The sequence below is a fragment of the Lacerta agilis genome, chromosome 5, assembly GCF_009819535.1.
Source record: "Lacerta agilis isolate rLacAgi1 chromosome 5, rLacAgi1.pri, whole genome shotgun sequence".
NCBI lineage: Eukaryota > Metazoa > Chordata > Lepidosauria > Squamata > Lacertidae > Lacerta > Lacerta agilis.
In genome coordinates, this window is record NC_046316.1 from 46953787 (window position 1) to 46977559 (window position 23773).

At 42.6% G+C, this 23773-nt stretch overlaps 1 protein-coding gene across 36 annotated transcripts in view; it reads left to right on the forward strand.

The window, feature by feature from the left end:
- Positions 1-23773, forward strand: part of ABLIM1 (actin binding LIM protein 1) — a 215613-nt gene that overhangs the window by 121694 nt on the left and 70146 nt on the right. For 35 of the 36 annotated variants that reach the window (XM_033149611.1, XM_033149600.1, XM_033149597.1 and 32 more), the window contains exons 5-6: positions 4683-4809; positions 6339-6432. In XM_033149611.1, coding sequence (XP_033005502.1) covers positions 4683-4809; positions 6339-6432 — 221 coding nt within the window. Of the gene's footprint in view, positions 1-4682; positions 4810-6338; positions 6433-12318; positions 12647-23773 lie in introns of those variants that run through there. The other variant, XM_033149615.1, reaches the window with a different exon arrangement.

Genomic DNA, 23773 nt, shown 5'->3' on the forward strand with positions numbered 1-23773 from the left:
TTTTAGGGGTGTTGATAGAGAAGACTTTTGTGCTTTCAGACTAGCATATAGCCCCAAACTGCACATTTGTACTGTTAGTCAGGGGTGGCCAAAGACGCTTTGGCGCCTGAGGCAAAAAGGCTCCTGTAGAATCCCCACCCCCACATGCCCAGTGACAAGGATTTGCAAAGGCTCAGAAAGGAGAATCCCTTGGAAAGCCTCACCACTCCTCCAGGTTGGGGTGGGGAAGCCTTGGAAAGCGTTTCTCCTTAAGGAGAAATGTCTTATGAAGCCCCCTTCCAACCCAACAGGGAGGCTTTGTGCAGGTTTCTTAAGGAGCAGCCAGTGCAAAGCCTTGCCACCCTGCTGGGCTGGGGGAGCTTTGGGAAGCACTTCTCCCTTGTCAAACCTCCCTTCCCGCTCAGTGGCAAAGCTCAGCAGCTGAACGCCTCCCCTCTTGCATTCTCAGTGGGGGAAGGAAGTGTTCCACAAGGTGTTGCAGTGCATCTTCTCTGTCCCAGAGATGGGAAAGAGGAATGGCAATGCACCATGCTGGAACTCTCCCTGCTCTCACAGACTGGGTGAGAGGGGAGAGTGTTCTTGCAGTGGTGAAGCAGGGTGTGTGTGTGTGTGTGTGTGTGTGTGTGTGTGTGTGTGCGTGTGCTGTGACTGGCACTTCATCCTGCCTCATCAGTGACCCAGCTCTTCAGTTAGTACAAGGGCATGTATACTGATTGCCTAGTACTCTACTATATGGGACTGTGCCCTACCTACTTCTTGTCTTACTGTATACTACCCTTCACTGTTCAGTTAGTTGCCCTGTATATTCATTAAGTACAATGCCACAATGACTGTCCAGGAGCATGATACCTGCAGTTGAATTCTTCTGATTGATGTGGGTTTGAATATGCTAACACAAAACTAGACCTTTAAGAGCTGCCGTATGTTTGGCTAAAAAAGCTGTCTGTTTTGAGATATAAGCATTTGTTGTATGAAGTACTGATAAGGGAGTAAAGCAAACTTTTAATAACAATGCTTGTCAAAAGGTGTTTCACAGAATCGTACAGTAATGATGAAGAAAAATAAAGGGTGATGATGATGATGATAATAATAATAATAATAATAATAATATCAGACAATCTCATCCTTATGGTCCTCCCCTAGCATGGTGATGATGCGGAAGCTGTAGTCCTCCTGGTGATGGTAGGCTGTAGCTCTAGTAGTCTCTCACCAGCATGGCTAATGGTACAAACCATAGTCCATCAACAACTGGAGGACCACAGGTATCCCAGCCTTGCCTTAAAATGGGCAGCCACAAAGCTGTGTTCTGGAATTGTCAAGCTGTCCACCAAGCGCTATGATAAGTCTCACCAGCTGTAGAACATGCACCCTAAAACATGCTCCATAATCCACTGGAGTGTGCATGGTTTCTGTGGCATATGCTCAGGAGATTCTCAGGAGATAAGTTGATGTGCAAAATGTTCTCTGGAAATAGAAAACTTGAAAACCTCTGATGTAGCCAGTAATTCCCAGACTACCATCTATTTCTGTTTTTAAGCTTGATAATACTATTTAAGTAAGTAACTATACACAGACACACACACAAATTCTTTTTTGCAGCAGTGGTAGGGGCAATAATTCTGTTTATACTGCCACATAATTGGATCCCCCCCTCACAAAAATGTAAACTATTTGAAAGACACAAATCAAGATATTTTTCACAATTCAAAAAATAAGCTTTTACTTTGGACGTCAAGTAAAACTTGCTTCTGATCATTACTCTGTTAGAAGATGAAGCTCATTTCCCTGAGGAAATTGGGTCCCTTTGTTGTATGCATGCCACTTTTGATGGCAAGGCTCTTCTGTAGCTGCTGGCAAGGATTTGTTTTGCTCTTAGCAAAAGTAAAATAAATTGGCTTTGAAGGATTTTCTTTGACAGATTTATTTCTTGATGCTACTTCGCTGATGGGCTCTGCATTATTGTGCGTTTCAGAATATGGGGTCTCATCTATAACTCTCTTTATCAAAACAAGGTACAGATAAATGGAATTGTGGGAGTCTTTTTTCCACATTTGTACATGATAGATCATTGGATGGGTCCATTATAGTGGCTAAGTTTGGAGGAGGAAGATGATTATATTTTAAGGAATGTATAAGCTGCTTAATCAATGTAGGGGTACATTGAACAATTAAAAATACCTATAGTCAGCAAGCCCTGGGGCACCCCAAGGGAGCAGAGCACCTATGCAAGTGATGCAGATATGCACCGTCCATAGTCTGAATACATTTGCTTCTTGGAACAACACAGAGCAGCTTCATGTCTGGACCCCAAGTATATATTTCCCCCCATATTTTTTGATGGCCAGTTCAAATTCCTGGCTGGTGGACATCAAATAGGAGATCTTTTGGACATTCTAAAGTCACCCTGGAGCACTTTCCTTTTTAACCAAAATATATGCAACTTAGGGCTTGTGCTTACTATGAGTCAATACCGTTTGGGGACACCTGACCTGTACTGTCTGAATATAAAGACTGTCATCCAGGATCAGACTAATGGTCCTTCTAACTTGATATTCTGTCTACTGACCTGGCCAGTGAAACATCTCTGGAAAGCTCACAAGTAAGACACAATGGCAGTGTTCATTTCACTGGTTAGATCAGTGTTTCTTCTAGTTCAGTATCCTGTCCAGCAGCTAGATGCTACAAGGAAATTATAATTTGAGAGTTGCAGTATAACAAGCTAATCCAGCATTCAGTGACATCACTTCATTGATTTGGAGAGTATGTTGCATGCTTTTGGAGTTATGCAAAACATGTTACAGGGAATGTATAATAAATAAAAACAGTGGCTATTGGAAGTCTAATTGGCTTTTCGTGGGTTTGTGAAACTTGTAGCCAGGATAAAAATTCTTCTCACATGACAACACAGTGATATTTCATTACAATATAAGGGCAAGAGGTTCCAGTAGCCACATTGGCACAAGATAATATTGTTGTAACACATGGCTTTCTGGGCATTTACGCTCAAAAGGTTCCAGGAATAGTTTGAACTGCACAGATCAGGGGTTGTTCTTTTTTTATATATATATAAAAACTAATAGAACTACAGTGGTACCACGGGTTAAGTACTTAATTCGTTCCGGAGGTCCGTTCTTAACCTGAAGCGTACTTAACTTGAAGCACCACTTTAGCTAATGGGACCTCCTGCTGCCGCTGCACCGCCAGAGCACGATTTCTGTTCTTAAGTGGAGTTCTTAACCTGAAGTGTACTTAACCTGAAGCGTACTTAACCCGAGGTACCACTGTAGTCCTTTCCCACAGTGACTAGACTGGTTTCCCTTTTTAAAAGTTTAATATCCATAATGGAACCAGATTTTTAGTGTTTTGCACTAAAAAGTTGGTTGTTTGAATGAATCACAATCATCTGTGAATTTTTTAATACACTTATTTATTTATTTATTTATTGAATTGACTTTCTGTGTCGCTTTTCAATGCAGAAAATGTTCTTGTAGCTTTTTGGTTCCAACATTTATGACCACAGTTTTGCAATACCTTATGAAAATATACTCTAGGGTGTCATGTAAAGGAAGGTAAAGGTAAAGGGACCCCTGACCATCAGGTCCAGTCGTGTCCGACTCTGGGGTTGCGGCGCTCATCTCGCTCTATAGGCCGAGGGAGCCGGCGTTTGTCCGCAGACAGCTTCCGGGTCATGTGGCCAGCATGACAAAGCTGCTTCTGACGAACCAGAGCAGCGCACGGAAACACCGTTTACCTTCCCGCTGGAGCGGTACCTATTTATCTACTTGCACTTTGGCGTACTTTCGAACTGCTAGGTGGGCAGGAGCTGGGACCGAGCAACGGGAGCTCACCCCGTGGCAGGGATTCGAACCGCCGACCTTCTGATCAGCAAGCCCTAGGCTCTGTGGTTTAACCCACAGCGCCACCTGGGTCAAAAGGAAGGTAGATCCATTCATATTTCCTGATGCAACTTTTATTCCCTTAGCTTTTTTCTTGGTTCAGATAATTTCAGAAAATCAGGACAAGGTCAGCTTTTACTCCCAAGTTCTGAAGAAGGGTCTAGGCATAATGGCCTGTTCCTTTTTTTTACCAGCCTGAAATATTTATTGAAATTCTTTCTTTTAGTATACTTTTTCTATACCTATACCCAAGAGAAGCAGAGAACGAAGCTCTGGTTCCCTTAAAAAACAACAACCAGATATTTTATACCCTCACCTCTTACATATTCTGCCTACTAGCTTTTCATGGCAACATTTAGAGAGTTACTGCCATCTAGAGGGTAGAAATGTAAAGGACAATGAGAAGAATGAGATTAAATGGATTGTCAGCCCCAACTCCTTGAAAGGGGAAATGCTTGATCCTGGATGCTAATTGGAACAGCTGTATGCAAAAATAAAATTAATCATATTCTTGCATTTTGGTGAAGCTGGAAGAAAATTGTCAGTTGTTTTCTTTCAAAGACAAGGCTATATCTGCCTGTATGTAAACTGAAAAATAATATATGCAACATGTGGCCTGGTCTGCCAGTCAGATGTTTTAGAATTTTTGTTCTACATAGAATTTATGTACTGGAGCACATAAAGTATATTATATTGCTTCATAGAGACAGTAGCTGGTCTAATCTTGGAGTGGCTGGCTGGGGGAAACGCAGGTCAACTGATCTATGCATATTGCTTTATTTGCAGATTGTGCAGGCTGTGGAAGAGATATAAAGAATGGACAAGCATTACTAGCATTGGATAAGCAGTGGCATCTGGGATGCTTCAAATGCAAGGCCTGTGCAAAAGTCCTGACTGGAGAATACATCAGCAAGTAAGCAGCCCCCCGTTTATCTTTGCTGCATTAAATACACAGTGGTTTGACCCATTTTTTGAATAAGTGACAGTACCAAAGGTATATTACGACAGGATCTCTTAGTGTTCCTGCTGGCGAGTACTCAGCTAGAAGTCCTGCTCTTGACCCATGGATAATACCCACAGTAGAACCGACCCCTTTGCCCAGCAGGATTCATTCTTATCAGAGGACCATAATGTGAACTAGATAGCGATACAGTGGTATTGCCTCCCTTCTCCTTGGATGTCTGCAAGTGCATAAGAAATTGCAATAGATTTTGGTAACAGATCACTGCGCATCTCTGTCTTATGAAGTGGAGGAGTGTACAATCTAATCTGCTTCCACTATATTCTACCTCCGTCCATATCACACAGAGAATCAATGTGTGTCTACTCATCTTCCCAGACAGAGTAAGTCATCATTCCATCAAATATCACTTCTCAAATTGCAGCAATTGCTTATTCTTCAGAGTCAAGAGAGAAATATTGCACAATATACAAGGGAAGAGAATTTTTTTTTTATAATTGTAGGCACTAACTGAACAGCCAGATTAAAATAATAGGTGTCATAAAGGCATCCATCTGTGTTTGAAATACACGAGGTTCTTGATTCCAGGCAGGTCTTTGCTGAATGTTGTTGCTTGAATGGCCAGATAAAACTTTTCTAATATAATCTGCATTGTCCATTATTTCTTATCTGACTTGTGTAATTGACAGCTATACTTGCATGACTTACACCTCTGTTCCACACCATGATGCTTGTGTGGTCCTTAAAAAAAAAGAGAGAGAAAGATTTTTCTGTCACTGAGGATACCAAAGGAAACAAAGTGGTGCTGAAAATAAACATAAAAATAGAACTGTTTGATCAGGGCATCTGCATCACTTCCTTGGCTTACCTGACACATGATGTCAGATCAGTTCTCTAAACTGTCAGACATACTCTCATTTATTGTAAGTATTCCTAGCAGTAGCGGATGGCATGGTGGGGCAGCCATGCTCACACAACAACATATTGTTTGTACAACAACAACAACAACAACAACAACAACATATTATTTGTACCCTGCCCATCTGACTGCATTGCCCCAGCCACTCTGGTGGCTTCCAATAGAATATAAAAGAACACACAATACATCAGACATTAAAAGCTTCCTGATACAAGGCGGCCTTCAGGTGTCTATGGAAAGTTTCTCTTTGACATCTGACGGGATGTCCACAGGGCAGATGCCACTATTGAGAAGGCCCTGTGCTTGGTTCTCTGTGACTTCACTTCTTGCAATGAGGGAACCGCCGGAGAGCCCTCGGAGCTGGACCTCAGTTTCTGGGCTGAAATATGGGAGTGGAGACACTCCTTCAGGTATACAAGGCCGAAGCCATTATACTTGCACACACACATTTTTTTTTTAATTGTTGAGTGCAAAACATGTCTTCACCCCAGCTGTTTCAATGCATCAAATATGCATTTAGCATATTGGAGAAACTGATTTACATCATGTGGATTACTTTCAGAGATGGTGCACCTTACTGTGAAAAGGACTATCAGGTTCTCTTTGGTGTCAAATGTGAAGCATGCCACCAGTTCATCACTGGGAAAGTCCTAGAGGTAAGAGAGCTGCATGGCTTAGTGTAACAGTATTTTATCCATTGGTATTTTTCTGTTTAAAGGAGAAGAAATGAAGCATATATTTTTGTACAGTTGGAGCATGGCCAACACTTCATTCTACTGTAATATTTTCTAATATTAAAAGGATATACTTTAAATGTAGTTTTAAAAGAGAGTACTCTTTAGTCCTGTAAAATGCTTGTTGCAAGAAAGTATCTGAAGTATCTGCAAAGGTAGAAAATAACAATACAGAATTGTATAGAGTGAACTCCCAATTCTTCCTTTGAAGTTGAATCTTTTGACCTCAAAAGTGGCCCATGGAAGATGGGCCAATTCTAGATCTGGCCCATTCGCCAGATCGTTTGCTATCCCTGACTTAAATTCACTGTCATTTTCTTTGTGGTGGGAACTGCTTTTCCTTCCATTGACAGAGATTTAGCCATTCTAATATTCCTGAGCTTTGTGTTTTTGTATGGCTATTTTTCATATATTACTCTAGTGGAGCCTGGCCCATTGAGGTGAATGGAGCACTGCCACACCACCCCCAGTTTGCCCTCAGCTATATTTTCCTGCCTTCATTTTCACTTATAACCAACCTCTCACCTCCCTCAACTTCCTTTTGTACAACTCAACAAGGAGGAGCGGGGGGGGGGGGGACAAAATTATAACTAATTGGCTCTTCCTGTCATGGACTCTGGTTCCACCTACTGTTAAGAGGTCCCTGCATTCTGCCCTGGCACTCCTAGTAGACACTAGCCACCACTAGATTACTTACTATATAAGCCCTATGCATGTTGGTGGCACTTAGAAATAGTATCAGACAAGTAGAACCCTACAACAGAAGCTTACAGTGTGTGGTGCTTCTTTTCAGGATTCCAACCACCCCATTCCACTGCCTTGCCCAATTTTCATTTCGCAAAAACCAGTCAGTCAGTGTTCCATACTCACTGAGAATACTCACTTCTTGTTAGGCTCATTTCTCTAATATTTCTCCTCTTTTAAATCCATTCATTTCTCCATTGATGTTTATAAGCAGCTCTTTTTTTTGCATCCCTGAGAATGATTTAAGATACCTTCTTCATTTGAATAGGTTACTTCCTGGCTCACATGAACAGAGAGTTCTTTCTACTGTGTGTTTGTGTAGACACACACACAGCAGCTCCCCTGCTTGCTACGCTTGCCCAACCCCTTTCCCTAACCCTCCTTAGACCTCACCAACTCCTCCCTTACTTCCCTTAGACCTTAGACTGCCCCCTTACAGGGTTGACAATGACACTAGAAAATAGGAATCAACAAAAAATGGCTGCCAACTATGTTTCACTTTTTTGTAGCTCAAATGATTCAACATCTTCAGCATGTTCTTCCTGGTATTTATGCAGAAGTAGATGTTTGAATGCTTTGGAGCAGTGTATTTTCAACTTGCTGTAACACTTTCTTTACTTTAGTTTGCTTTGTGAACATTTAAAAAAAATCTCAGTGTAGTTTTCCATAGATTTTGATAAGAAGATGTGTGTGCACTTTAGATAGATTAAACCAGTACTGTCATAGAAGAAATACACCAGAGGGCAGCACTAGTCCCTATAAAAGGAAACTGGGTTTTTATAAAGATTGAGGTTGTGTATCTAGCATGTTTTTCCTCACCTTTCTTATTAAATTGGATTTTGATTCATCACTGCTCAGCTGGTGGAGATTACAAAATTTATTGGGTTCTATGGATATAGAGAAGCAATAATTTGTCAAATGAGACGGGGACATTGACCTGGTTGTAAAGCAAACTATAACTTACCAGGACTACACAAACGTGGGTGACAGGGCAGGGGAGGGGGGGAGCTTGTAGCCTCTTTCCTATTCCCTGCTAATTTTTGTTGCCATGTTGTTTTGAACCAAGCCAAGGTTTGGATTAGCATGTTGTCAGATCTGGGATTCGTGGTTAGGCCCTCTCCTCACTAACCATGAGCTATAAAATTCAAGATAGATGCAGGAACCAATTTTACAGCTGTCCCATTTGTTGCATTCAGTACAGAACCTCTCAGAGTCAGATAATGTCAGGCTTTGGGGAAGTGGCTTCCTCCCTCCCTTTAGCCGTGGATAAGCAGAACAAAGCAAAAATAGTCTTTTACCATTTAAATAGATTTTAATGATCACAGCGAAAGAACAAAAAGTCCATTCTCAGAGGTGCTTCTAATTAAGGTTTACACCCACTCCCCCCCCCCGAGTCACTTCCTTATCTTGCAGCCTGATTTCGCAACCACTGTGCCTTCTGTGCAGCTACCTTATCTAATCTCCGTGATCTTGGACTGATTGGCTGGACACTTTCCAGTGAACTGGAGTCTGTTAACTCACTCTCTCCCTCTCCCGGTTCTTCTCCTAGCTGTTCACCACCTAGTTCTTCCCAACTTTTGTTTTCTGAACTATGTCCCTCTGCGAACCACTGTTCCAAATCTGTGAACCACTGTCCCACCTCTCCTGGGAAGATTCAGTATCCTGATCAGGAGAAGGGGGAGGGGGAGGCTCCCACCATTCCTCATCTGTGCAGCCCTCCTCAGCACAGTCCCTGACAGATAAGAACTTGAAGAACAACCTACCAACAGTGGGAAGGTTCAAATTAACCATGTACCTGTATGCAATGACATACTTGGAGTATGTGAGAACCTGGAATTGATTAGACAACTGGGGCAAGTGGCATTGAACATTAAGTCAGTAGTGGTGTCCAGTAATCCTTATCAAACAAGCCAGTAGGGAAAATAAAACCAGGAGATTCAGCAGAAAGAGTAGGCACTGCAACCATTACAACAACAACAACAACAACAACAACAACAACAACAATCCTCTTTGACCTTTCAGAACAAGGAGTAGAAAGGAAAGCTCATCTACTGCAGATGAATTTGTACATCTGTAGCTCAAGAACACCTAATGATACCAAGTGTAGCAGCTGATTAAACCTTTTTTAAGCTGTGCTAATTTCTAGCAATGCACAAAAAAGAACTTGTATAATTTGTTACATAGTAAGGCTCCATAGAGCTATTGCCATAGTAACAAGGGCAGAGAGGGAACCAGCATCAGTGGAAAACTGCTAGTTTCCTGTTGGCTGCTGGCTCCTTAACAGGAAATGATGGTATGAAAAGAATGAGGGCTTATCTTTAATTTAGTGAAAAGTTTATTTTGTTAATCTTCAAAAACGTAGTGCAGGCTACATCTTCTCAACATTTCTAAGAAGTAATAGCTACAATAGATTACACTATATAATTTTATGCTTTTATATTATGTGTGCATAAATGTGTGTATATGACATTTTTAACACCAATATTACTTTGATATAGGGAAAAGTGTGTATATTTAACTGTGACGAATATACACCTGTATATTTTGGCATATGTTGTGTGTACTGTGATATATACCTTCTGCATTTATATTTATTTATTACATTTACATCTAATATTTTTTTCCAAAGAGCTCAAGGCAGCATACATAGCTCTCACTCCTCACAACAAGCCTTTGAGGTAGGCTAGGCACCTGCTTCATCAGGCTTATCATCACAGAGTGGGCACTGAATCTTGGAGAGCATCACATTTGCTACTATTGGGCTAGAGGCTCAGACATAACTATTTATTATTTTAATTTGTATGTTGTTACTGTATTCCGTATAAACCTGCCCAAGCAGCTCTCAATGCAACAGGAAAAAGGCATATCAATACATCATTACAATAACGGTTTCATGCGGATTCATTTCAAAACATAATAGGACAATCCAAGTGAATAATTCATTTTCATAATATGGACATCATAACTTTAAAAATTCATTCTAAAATAGGGAAAGGGTGTCACTGCTATCACATTTAAATACACCGCCAGCAGAGCAAAGCCGTACCTACGGGGGGGGGGTAGCTGGGTTTTTTTTGCCATGGGTGAAGCCCCCAGAGGGGTGCTGTTGAGGCTCTCAGCCTGTGTGTATGTGTATGCATATGAGAATCCTTGCAAACTGGTTCCTTGACCCAGGTGAAATAAAGCCTAGTTCTGCCCCTGAGCAGAGGCTGGAGCAGGGCACCACTCCCACTTCACAACCACGATCCGTTCCTATATCTAAGGAGTCATATAGCAGCTAATGGAGTCTGGTTGGTTTGGTGGGCTATTTGGAATACCATCATATAGTGCAGGCATAGGCAAACTCGGCCCTCCATATGTTTTGGGACTACAACTCCCATCATCCCTGACCACTGGTCCTGTTAGCTAGGGATGGTGGGAGTTGTAGTCCCAAAACATCTGGAGGGCCGAGTTTGCCTATGCCTGACATAGTGTTTCAACTTTTCATTACACTAATACATTTTTAAAAGAGTTTGAGGTGACATGACATGAAAATAAGATGTGGTCATGCTTCACGGGGTGCCCTCAAGGCCTAAGGCCTCGGTCCAAGGAGGTAAAAGACATTTGCCAAAACATCCAAGAAAGCAAGGTTCAAGCTGTTGCATCATCACAACAAGCCAAGATCTAACATCTCACAAAATGGACTGTAGCTTCTGAAAGTCATATTCTGAATATTTTTTTGTCTATAACTGACAGACAGAAAGAAAATAGTCCATTTTCTTTTTTCCTCCTCTATTCCTCTTTTTCTTTTATCTCTTTCTTTCTTTCTTTCTTTCTTTCTTCTTTTTTCCTTTTTTTTGTTTCCGTGGTGTCCTCTATTCTGGATCATTATGGGGATTATACACACATGAAAGTGATGGGTGGTTGCTGAAGGACCCTGGGTGAAAAGCGGGAAAGGGAAGATCTCCTAGGGTGGGAGGCTGGGAGAAAAAAGAAAGAAAAAAAGAAAGAGTCGTGCTCTTGAAATAAATACTTTTTTAGTCTTTAAGCTGCTTCAAGGATGTGGCCTGTTCTTCTTTTAAACATACACAGACTTGTGGCTCCAAACTTACACTTTATGCATCCCTCCCTGGGTTCACTTATGTCACTTGCTACCAGGTTTGAAAAACATATTTTATAGGGATTACATCATGGATTCATATCTTTCCATCATTCCCGCTAGAATTAGACTAATTAGAATTGAGTTTATCAGAAAGGAATGAAATCCCAGTGTAATGGAACTGTAGCAGCCAAGACTGAAATTACAATTAACCCAACCCAATTAATAACCCAATTAAATTTCAGGTTTAGTAATGAAGCTAAGATGAACATTTGAAATTTTCATGTCAAGTACCTTTTTTAAAAGAATAGCGCAGCTTGGTGTACAAATTCCTTCCTCTCTGATTTAGGTAGATTCACAAATCCAATATTCAAATTATCTGTATGATATGCACAGGAATATATTGGTTAGATAATTGCTGTTAAATGGCCTGGCAACATAATATTATGCTACAGCTTTCCAGAAAATCAATCAAGAGAATTGGCTCAAGGACAGTTTTTAAGGGTGCCAGTTACTAATATGAAGACTCTGGTTAAGATTTGGGCTGCAATCTGTACAAACGTACCTGGAAGTAGGTTCCACTGGATAAATGAGGCTTACTGCTGAGCAGATGTTTACAAAACTGCACTCAGTTGCTTAATATCTACCAGGTGCTTAGTAAATATAGTCTTTTGGATACAGAATGTCCTCAAACATTTTTGGAAAGCATTTCTGTGCAGCTCCGCTTGATTCTAGAAGTATCCCCAAGATGCTGACTTCACTCAGAAAGAACAAAGCTCTGAGTAATTCTGTTAAATTATTACACCTAGTTTGGGTTGCCGTATTTTGAAGAGCAAAAAAGAGGACACGTTTGCCAACTTCTACTTTTAACTGTGGATTGCTATGATGAGACTCATTTTACATACCCATGAAAAGGAGGCTGTGTCCTGGAAAAAGAGGACATATGGCAACCATAAATACAAACAAATGGTATTGCCCTCACCTGGACTAATGTGACCTCCCCCTGTCTTTTCCTCCACAATGGACTGATCCATTGATTCTGAGCTTGAACTGAAAAGACTGAACAGTCCTCCTCTTCACTGTGCAGTGATTGGGATACCGGAGGGTTGCGATTTAGAATGAAGAGAGGGCTGTCGTTTGGATTAGAAATATTATCAGAGGTTATGCTAGCAAGTTCAGTGAGATTGTGCTTTGGGAGTTTTTGTGTGTCAGCAAGATGTTTCTCGCAGTTCTTTTGAATCTGTGGAAAGTGGAATGAGAACCTCATTGGATGGAAAAGTTTTAGAAAGCACAGCAAAGAAGCCTTAGCAGAAGGTAAATGCTTCCAAATGCTTGTGAGATATAAGTGTGGAATGAGAGAGCTCAATACTTTCAGGAGAAAAATATGTGGGCAGGGGAGATGGGGTGACTCCATATGCCAAGCAGACAGCAAGAACAGAATATGCCTGTTTGCAGTTGGCATGGCTTCTTGTCTTTGTCATGAGATATGTTATACTGAATATATGTACTATATTAATAATGTGTGTCATTCATTGGGTTTGATTCTAATTTCTTTTTGAACTGTTCTTAGTGTGTGCTTTGCTTTTATGGTATTCCTTTGAATATATTTTACATGGAAAAATGTTTCCCATATTACATCACAGTCAATCTTAAATTACTGTGAAATGAAGAAGTGAAAACCATGACTATGCCTTATGCATAGGCTACACTAGTGAAATACCGGGTATCTCAGCGGGGCAGAGAAATTGTTCCTTGTGGGGGGTATAACTCTAAAAGCTACTGCATCATTTAAAAATAAATAGATTTGTTTTTGAGCCTATTTGCATCTGGGAATAAACCTATATGTCTAAAAATTTCTATAGGACAATTTGCTGCTTTAGGGCCCCTTTGCTTTTTTCACAGTTAACCCATATATTTGTATTTTTACTATATTTTGTTGTACTTTATTGTTGCCCTACTTGAACATTTAGGTGAGACAGGATGTAAATATTTTAAAATAAATAAATGCAGTAGTGAATACCACCCTGAACATCTTTTAGTTTCTGTATGCTACCCACACATTACATTGGTTGTAGTTTTTGGCAAACATGTATTATTCAAACCCATTAGAGCCTATGATGACCCAATATACATGTCTGCCGAGACATTTAAACTGCAGAAACATATTAGTCATATGTGAAATTGGCAACATTGTGTTGGTCACAGCTGCTTAGAGGACATGGTTTTGAAGGCCAGTGCATAGTCTGTCTCCCCGTTCATCCCCCCACCCAGAAAAATGCTATTGAGAAGTAATATTAAGTATGGTAAATATAAAGAGCTGGCGGGGGGAATAAAGTACAAAGAAACAGATATTGTGCAAGGAATAAAAAATCTCCTTTGTGAAACAATTTGGATCTCATTGTTCCCTTGGAAAATCTTGTGACACTTAGCAGGAATTTAGAAAAAAAGTTAAGCTTGCTTGCATGAGCTTTGCTCTCATATTCCTGATTGCCTGTCAGAAAATAATGTCCAGATTTCCTGCTGCTGCAGCTTGGGATTTACCTGTTAAGTTTCAGCAACCAGGTTGTCTCTCACATGCGGCTTTTGTTCATCCTCAAAATAATTTTAGTGCTGTGTTTGAGAGGCTGGAGGTAGACTAATGTACCCCACCCCTCACCCCCCACCCAAAGTTGGTAGAGCACTGCTTGTTCATGGTATTTGTAAATATTTCTTTTATCCATTACCAACATTAGTCAAACAGGTTATTGGGGTTTTAATGCTTCAGAAGCCTGCAAAATTTCTTTGGTGAGACTGGGAAAATTATCATGTACATCACAGACAGTGCTGGCTGTAAGGGTATTCTAAAGACTGTTATTTGTCTTCAGCCTTGCAGGCCAGCATTGCTCAGGGGTATGTACACTCATTTATTCTCCCTCCTCTTCCCAAAAAACTATTGCCTCTGAACAAACAGGTTTTGCTTGTTTAATTTCAATGCTTCAACAGGAAATCTAGCATATAATTTTGGATGAAAAACCATAACTTGAAAGGGTTAGCACAAGCAATAGTGGTGTTGAAGAAGCCTCCAGGAAGGGCAGGCGGAGCTAACACAAAATAGCTGTCATAACGAAAAGAGACAGGACCACAATGTGGTGTGAGTATGTGTCTCCCCACCCTCCCACCAAACAATGTTTAAAAAAAAGCATCTTCATCAACCACCACTATGTTTGCTCACAGAGGAAGGCTCTTTATGCCTCTTCTCTGCTCAGAACAGGGAAGAAGGGTTCCAATCCTGTCATCCAGTGAAATGTGAGCATGTTTAAGGAGTGGTGGTAGGGTTCAGAGGCCAATGCAGTGCAGCAGGAAGTCTCCTGTGCATCGTTCTATTTTGAAGGGCTATTTACTGATACCTTTTTTTAGGGGGGGGGTTACAATTGAACATACTAGTAGGCACATTGGTACCCGTGGGTGTCATAATAGTGATCCCTGTTTTAAATTGTGCTTTGGAGAGCCAGCTACATGAGGAGGGTTGGGTTAGTATTGCACTCTTACAGTAAGAAAGGCCCAAAGGATATTCCTATGCTGAACCACAGCCTGTGTGCAAATACGTCCAAGTGTTCAAGGGTCAAATTGATCTTCAGTGGCATGTAGCTGACCTGACATTGTTGGCATTTGAAGACTTTGCAAAATAAAATAAAATGGGGAGGTGTGGGAAAATGGCATACAGTACAATATAATAGTTAAGAAGCCTCACCTCAGTCTTATCTCTGAGTTTGTGGCTTCAGCAGCAGCATGCTTAAACATAAAATCTGCCAGAATTCTTGGTTTCCAGATGTTCTTCTAATATCCTACAAGCAGCCAGTTTAAAGCAAAATGTAGATCCATCCTGAAGTGACCCTTTCAAACAATGAAGCAACCATAAAACACAAGTGAAACATTCACCCTAAAATTGGAACCAGATGTCAACCTAGCAGGTTTCAGAAACACTATAGAAATCCCATATACTGTACGTCCAGGATTTTGTGGTAACAGGGAGAGAAGGGAACCTACCGGTATATAGAAATGTATTATCAAATTCTTAGACCCTTGAAATATAGCAAGAAATAAAATGCAAAAAGATTGTGTAGGAAACTTCTCTTCCCTCCAGCAGCCCTGTGTTACCCTGTGACACCCACTAATTTAAACAGAATTATTTGAAAATGTATGACATGTTTGATGTAAAAAGTCAGCTGGTTTGCCCCTGAAATGAATTTAAATAAACCCTAAAACCTGAAATATTGACTGCAACTTTAGAAAGTCTTTTGGTGTTTGTTTATGATGCTAAACTATGCAGTTTATTTTAACCACAATGTGCACGAACTGTAGGTTGGGGCACACATCTCAAAACAATCTCAATTCCCTTAGTCAGTGGGGGAACAAGCCACCAAGTGTCTGGTTTGGAGCTTCATCTGAGGCTGCACTTGTGATTCATCTCTTGACTTCAGATTGTGATTTATTTAGAGATGAACAAACAACGAGCAATGGCTTGAACATAATGCTAAACCAGCCACTCTGTGGTTTATTTCTCCACTTTGGAAAGAGTAAGGCCAAAAGCAGGAGAGCTTGAGGTGGTAAGAAGAAACCACACAGCTTTGCTTTTCATTAGATGACTAGTGTATATCTGTTTTCAGGAATGGGAGCCCTTGTCTACCAAGCATTATCCCTGTATCCTAATATGTTCACCAGCCATTATTGTGGTGATTATTCTGTATTTCACAAAAAACAGCCCATGTATCAAACAAACTTAATAAATGGCTCATCAGAGGGTAGTTGGTAGAATATTATACCCCCCATGCTTTGTTTAACCAGTGATAGCAAAATAAGGAAAACTGAGAAAGAGACATTGCCGTAAAGTAAGAACTCCAAAGTTAGAAGGGTAATGTTTGAAGAAGGCATCATGTGAATTTCAGATGGAGGGGAATTACCTGCAGCTTTGGGGAATTTTTTTAAATAAAGCCATGCTGTAAATATTAGGCTGCTCTGCTATGTAAGGTGTTCCATTAACATTCCAAGGGTCATAAAATACCCATACAGCACAAAGGCAGGTTGTTTTAATAGTGTTTTGCTCCTGAGAGAGTATTTAATACCATAGTGACATATACAGAAATGGGGTACTGTTAAATATTTTACTAGATCTAGTTGTCAAAATGGAATGGTTCATTATTGTGAGAAAGGGAATTGCTTTCTTACTGTAAGAGGAACACAGCATTAAAATTAATTCTTTGTCAAATGATAGGAAAGAGTTATTAAGATAGGAGGGCTGAACCCAGCTGTTGAACTGTAATACTCAAAAAATGTGTCCCTTTGGCCAAGAGAAAATATCTGTTCATAATTAGCCTTTCTTCTGCCAGATCCATTGGCAGTGAAGAAATCCTGGTGGGTGCCTGATAATGTGTATCTGCCTTCCAATGGCTTTCCTCTTGGAAAGGAGCAGAAAAATGAGGTCAGAAGTACTTACACTTAACACAGAGGGAAAACATCCATCTGATCGGGGTGTAGTTCTAATAGTTCTTGCAGCCTACAAGTTTTGTAAAAAAAGGAATGGTGGAAAGTCTAGTTGTGTTAAGTAGTGGGTGGACACAGCAGACGACACAGTGATTTCCAAGCAGCTCTTGTTTATTCTCAGGCTGGAACAGAAGTGAGCTGAAGGGCTCAGCAGCCTGCTTATATAGAACTCAGCTACAATGAAGGGGACAGTTCAAATAGCTAAATATCCCATATTGATTATAAATGCCTTAATTGCTTTCTAAGCTTGTTTATTTGTGTATCATTCACAGCATTTGTGCATTAATATATTTTCTGTATTTTTGTAATATTAAGAGAGACAAAGGAATGTGCCTAATGTTGCTTCTTCAACTATTTCTGGGAAATCAGCCAAAACTAGCCAGCAGCTTCAAGGTTTTGATAACGGTGTACGGTCTGGAATTAAACAATGGCCTGTTAATACAGAAATAGCACCTTGGCTGTTACCATAGAAACACCATCACGAGAGAGGGGGACGGAAAGCCCATTTTAAGGAATGTGCCGTTAATTGTGGTTAGCCTTTAATGGGCTTAAGAGCTGGTCTTGTTGATTGATCATACTGGAGGCATCAGGCTTGTTGGAATTGTGTATCCATTACATGTATTGGTATGTATTGATTTATATTTGTGTATTGTTCCTATGGGTCTTTGGGAGAGGGGCAGCTCTGAGTTGTGTGAGCAAGGGGGGGCTCTCAGCCTTGGACGGGATGCATGCGCTTTCTGAGCAGACAGGAGGAATGCAGCTGGAGTTGGCTCCTGCCAACTGTATTAACGTTATATTCAGTCCATTAAGATGTAAGGTATTTCCTAGTTAGTAGACTCATCCCCCTGCATGGGTATTATTGATTTATGCTTTTATTTCCTATCTAATGCAATAAGTATTATTGCCGGTTAACTGAAGTTATGCTTTCTTGATTAGGCACACACACATGCCCTATGAATAGGTTCAACCTTCAGCATACAATAGCGGATCTGTGTGCTGACAAGCTAGGTGATGTTGCTATATTTCTGGGAAGCCTGCCAAGTACATTCAAAGCTCGCCAGGTGCACATTCCCAGACTGGGGAGGCTAGGGAGGTTACCCTCCTAGGGAACATGTGAACCTTGAGCCAATTTTCGGTTTCTATTTTCGGTTTCTGTATTGTCTTTATAAGGAGTACGCGCCAGTCTCTCAGTGCTCAGTCCAACTTTTGGATTGTGCCTTTTGCTTTACATATGTAACTCAAAATAAATCCTGCTGAACCCTGCATGGTTTTTGCCTCTTTGTGTTCCTGAATCCACCACTCAAGAGCTCAAGAGCCCATTATGGTCTTACATTTGGCGTCCCTGGGTGGGCCAGGGCTCTCTGAGTGTTGGATGCTGACATGAAGGCAGGTCTGTGCCTTTTCTGGTCTGGCTTGTGGTCGCTGTAAACACTTGAAAGTTTCTGTGCACGCCAGGCTACCTTTGACTGGGAAACTGAAAGCCGTTTCTGTGGCCACTGCCTTGCCGCGAAGGAACAGACACAAGGAACAGGAGAAGGAGCAGCGCTGAAGGGCAACCCGCGGGAAGGGTAAGTAAGGAATCCCCCTGGGAGAGGGGATAAGGGAAAGAAGAATTGATCATTCTTCTGGGAGGCAGGCACATAGGTTTGTACGAGTGGACCCGATCAGTCCATAAGACAACTGAAAGCCGCTCCCTAGGGTAAGGGTGGACGTTTTGAACACCCAGAAGGGAACTAGGACGTCTTGGATGTCTTAGAAACTGGGAGAGGGCTAGTGGGCACGCACAGGTATAAGACGTGACCCAACGCTGCTCTCAAAAGAGGAAAGGGAACTAGGACGTCTTGGATGTCTTAGAAACTGGGAGAGGGCTAGTGGGCACGCACAGGTATAAGACGTGACCCAACGCTGCTCCCAAAGGAGGAAAAAGGGTTGGACGTAGGTGAAACGTCCAGAAGGGAACCAGAGATAGGTTGGGAAGGTGGTGTGTGAGGCGCCTGTGTGGTTGTAAAGAGTGTATGAGTGGGGGACCGTAGAGGAAACCCAAAACTGAGTGTGGATCTCTGCCTTGGCAGAGACGGGACTGGCAAGTAGTGAGATTCCTGTGTGCAGGAGACTGCCCAGGCCACGAACCCCGGGTGCGAGTGTGTGTGTGCAAGCACGTTTGAAGGCGCGGGAAATGGGGGGAGGTTTTTCAACCCCACTGACCCCGCTCCAGTGCATTTTGAACAACTGGAAGTTAGCTAACAAAGGCAATGCCTATGGTATCAAGCTAGACAAGGAAAAGATGAGAAGTCTTTGTGAAGTGGATTGGCCAACACTAGACACCGGATGGCCATCTGAAGGATCCTATGATCCTGTGAAAGTGAACCCACTGTGGGCAGCAGTAATCCAAACACGTTTGGATCAGATTCCATATGTAAATATATGGAAAGGGTGTATAGACCAGAACCCGAAGGAACAATGCAAAAAGAAGATAATGGCATGCTCTGGAGAGAAAGCACAGTTGCAAGTAGCAAGCGATCTCGACAGAACAGACTTAGACATTGTTCAGCAGACAACCCCTTATGTTCCCAGTGCTCCATTCCAACCCCCACCGAGTCAATCGCCGCGAGGCCAGGCTCCAAGGGCAGTAGAGGAACAAGGAGGAGAGACAGAGGCAACAGACCCCAAGGCAGTTCTTCAAACGCCTAAGAAAAGTGTGTATCCCACCCATGAGTTAAACCAACAACCAGAGGATTTGCCATGTACCCCTGGCATCCATGCCAGAACCCCAGAGAACACTGCAGTAAATTACCAAAGGGCTAGGCTGATCATGAAGAGGTGGCAGGCTGCTGCAGGTGGGTCTGATGGGCTTTTGAGGCTGGCTCAGATAAAAATTAAAGAATCTGAGGAGTATTTAAGAGCCTTCCTGAGCACAAGTGAGCTGGTGCTAAATTATGAGGAACAACGGAGACTAAAAGAAATGGAAAGAGTGAAAGGAATAACTTCTAAGGACCCTGAGAAGGTGATCACGTTGATCACTTCTTTGATGAAAACACTACCCCTACTTGGGAAGATTGCCAGCAGACATTGCAAACAAGCGAAGAAGTGCAGAGAGTACGTACTGAGGCTCGTCGCCTTCTGGCAGACGACAAAGTAGACGAGGGAGAAAGATTGCTTCAATATCCTCTCACAGATCCCAACTGGGACTACAATGAGGCAGATGCCAGGCAGAAGCTCAAATCTTATAGGAGCACTTTGATCCAAGGGCTCATTAGGGATGCGCGAAAGCCCACCAATATGGCAAAAGTTTCTGAAATTATCCAGAAGCCTGATGAAAGTCCTGCCATGTTCTTGGAAAGACTGAAGGAGGCATTTCGAATCTGGACACCCCTAAATCCAGAGGAGGGGAATAATGAGATATTATTAAAGACTAACTTCATAGCCCAATCGACCCCAGATATCCGCAAGAAAATACTGAAGAAGGGTGGTTTAGAAGGCCATTCATTGGAGTGGACGATAGCAACTGCTCAGCGTGTATATGATAATAGAGATGAGGAAAAGGAAAGGAAACGAGAGAAGTACAGAAAGAAGAAATTGAATATGTTGGCACGGGCTATAGGGGAGAAGCAACGAGAAGAAGAGGAAATGAGGAAGGGAAGAGGACGTGCAACTGAAGGAAGAGGCAGAGAGCGCGGAACTGGTTTAGGAAGAAACCAGTGTGCGTGGTGCAGGCGAGAAGGCCATTGGAAAAGGGATGGCCCAAACAGGAGAACGGGCGAAGGCTGGAACCAAGGGGAACCGAGCCGAGGAAGAAGAGGAACCAGAGGAAGAAGAGGAACCAGTGAAAGTCGCTACTCCTCTCATACAGACCGATGGAATAGCGGACAAGGAGGTCCAGTACTCATGGGGCTGGCAAAGTTTTGAGAACCAGCAATAGGGAGGACCAGGTTCACTTTAGGGTTCCCCTGAACTCATGGCCCAGATGTAAATAGGGAACCAAGTGGTCAATTTTATGGAGAATTCAGTAGTTCCAGTGGCAACTACAGCAATCAGCCAGCAGTCAATCAAAGTTACAGGGGCAACAGGGACCAGTCAAGTAAAACCTTTTCTACAACCCATGGAATGCGTGATTGGGGGCGAACGCTGACCCATCAATTCCTAAATATGTCAGAGTGTCCCATCCCTTTGTTGGGTCGAGATCTTCTTACAAAGCTCCAAGCCCAAATTTCATTCTCCGATAAAAGCAGCTTTGTTCAGAATGGGAGGAGATTAGCGAGATATGAAACAGTTGAAGCAGGTCCTTTGGATCCGGGAACGTCAGCTCAGACAGCTGAATTAGTGGCCCTCACCCAAGTACTATGGTTGGCCAATGTACGAACTGTAAACATCTATACAGACTTTGAGTATGCTTTCCTCATACTAACGAGGATGAAGCTATATGGAAAGAATGTTGGTGACTGGAATCAGATGGGCGCAATGTGAAACGCCGAAACCAGCTAGCAGAACTGTTGGGAGCCGTTTGGACCCCTGAGATGATAGCCGTGAGGCACTACAAAGGGCACCAGAGAGGAAAGGAACCTGTGACCCAAGGGAATAGGGCGGCCGATGGGGCAGCAAAAGGAAGCTGAGCCTCCCTGTGCCGAAGTTTTTGTGTTTGAGGCACCTATCCAGAGCAAGATAACTGCAGTTCCAGTGCAGAATGCAGCAAATGAAGTCAGTGACCTAGGTATGGCCGAACATGCCGCACTTGGCTTACTACCAGAAAGCACAGAGAATGTTGTAGTTGAAATCAGAAACCAGTATTTCCAAAGGCAAAGGCAAAGGCAAAGCCAAAGCCAAGGCAAAGGCAAAGGCAAAGGCAAAGGCAAAGGAAAGGCAATGGTAAATGAAAAACTTGAACCTCTCCGTGCTGAGACGGTAGAAGAAGACTTGCCCACAAGAAAGGTGGAAGTGGAGGTCTACAAGCAGAATGCAGAGACTGAGATCCATGTGTGGAGAAAAGAAACGGATGGCCGTGTCCAAAGGTGGAAATGGAGTTCCTCCCAAGGAGTGTGGAAGCTGGGACAGCAGACTTAAAGGAGAACTTGGAGCCTTTCACAAAGGCGGAAGAATCAAATGTGTCTGTTTGTGTGGAGGCCATCACGGGGAAGCCAGATGTAAAGGTGAAAGCAGAGGTTCCTGCAGAGAAGGCAGAAACAGTGGCCTCATCAGATCGGCCAGATGAAAGGCTAGATATGGAAACACCTGCAGAGAAGGTGGGTATAGAGTTTGCTGTAGAGATTGCCAAGGAAAAGAGTGGAGCGAGGTTCTTGCAAAGACGTTTGATGCAGAGGACTCCACAAAGCAAAGAAAATGGCATCCTCTGTAGAAACAGCAGAAGGTGATATTATTCTTAAGGAAAGGAAAACAGAAGCCCCCATAAAAAGGCAGCCCTCAAGGCTGGTGTGAAGGTATTTGCAGAGAAGGAGGGCGCAATGTGGAAGTGAAATTTCCTCCTGAGAAGGTGCATAAGGAGATCTTTTCAGACAGTCAGAAGAATTATGGAAGTGGAAGCCGCAGCCACCGTACAGCCAGGACTAAAGGAGATCCTGCAGCAAGTGGAGAATGAGGTCGGTTTCAACTCTGAGGTAGAAGATACTTCAGATTCCCTCGCGACATGTGTTGAGGTAAATTCTGATAAAGCCTCTGTAATTGGTGACAGGACTGAAGCTCCTGAGCAGAGGGAAATGCAAGATGTTTATGCAGTTGTTATTGAGGGGCCTTCAATGAATGAAGTAGAAGATGACCCTGCCCTAAAAACATCAACAGAGCAAGCTGTAGCTGAGAGATCTATGGAGAGGGGAGTAGCTGAAGTCTCAGCACCTGATCAAAAGGTAGTGAATGTCATCCAAATGGATGTAGCAGATGCCAGCCATACCTTGAGATGGGCAGGCACGGAAGAAAGTTGAAGTTGATGTTCCAGAAAGTAATGAACCGAAGGATGTCACGCTTGTAACTGCAACTGAAGGATCTTTGCAGAATGACAAGGAAGATGCGCTTACTTTGGGATCAAAACGCACTAAGGCCGAGTTAACAGAGGATGACACTGTGAAAAAGTGTGGCAACTGTGGATCCCCCGAGGAGAAGAAGAAGAAGAAAAAAAAAAAAGAGAGAGAGAGAGAAGAAAAAAAAAAAGGTTGGAAGCATAGAGCTAGCAACTGAAGCGAAATTCACAGGAATGGTAGCAACTGCATCAGTAAAGACCAAAGGTGGAAGCACCCTCACCTCGGACTCTGGTGCTTTATCAGAGGAAGGAAAGAGTTCTGTCACAGAAGGCAGTGAAGCAGGTGCTAGTAGCAGAAACAGAAAAAAAAAATCAACAGAAAAAATTGAACTTGCTGGTGCTGATGTACTTTGTGCAGCTCCAGTGCAGCAAGAAGTAACCACAGAAGCAATTACAGCTAGAGAAAAAACTTCAGGAGTTGAAGAAGCAGCTGAAGTATCCTGTGCTGAAGAGACAACGGAAATGGTTTCAGCTGTTTCGAGAAATGTTATAGATATTGAGCATGATGTGCAATCACTGTCTCAGATTTTTGTCTTTGAACAGGTGGACCCAGGCTAGAACGCCTTGTGTGCTGGTGGAACCGTTGCCGCTATCGAACCAGGAGCCGAGTGTGGGTCAACATACCGCCCCATTCTGCGAGGCCTGGCGAGGGCAGCGTACTGTTCTCCTGTCTATTCCAACGACAGTAAAAGTTACCGGTACCATCCCGTGGGTCCACCGTCCGCGTGTGAAGGAAGTTGAAGCAGATTGGACAGTGATTCCTGATTATTTCTCGATGTCCGCGAGACGACAGCCCTGCTGGTGCCACACCCGGGAAGCTGGCACCTCTACGCACGGCAGAAGAAACTGGGAAACATCAGCAGCTGAACGGTATCAGGACAGTTGGACAGCAGGAC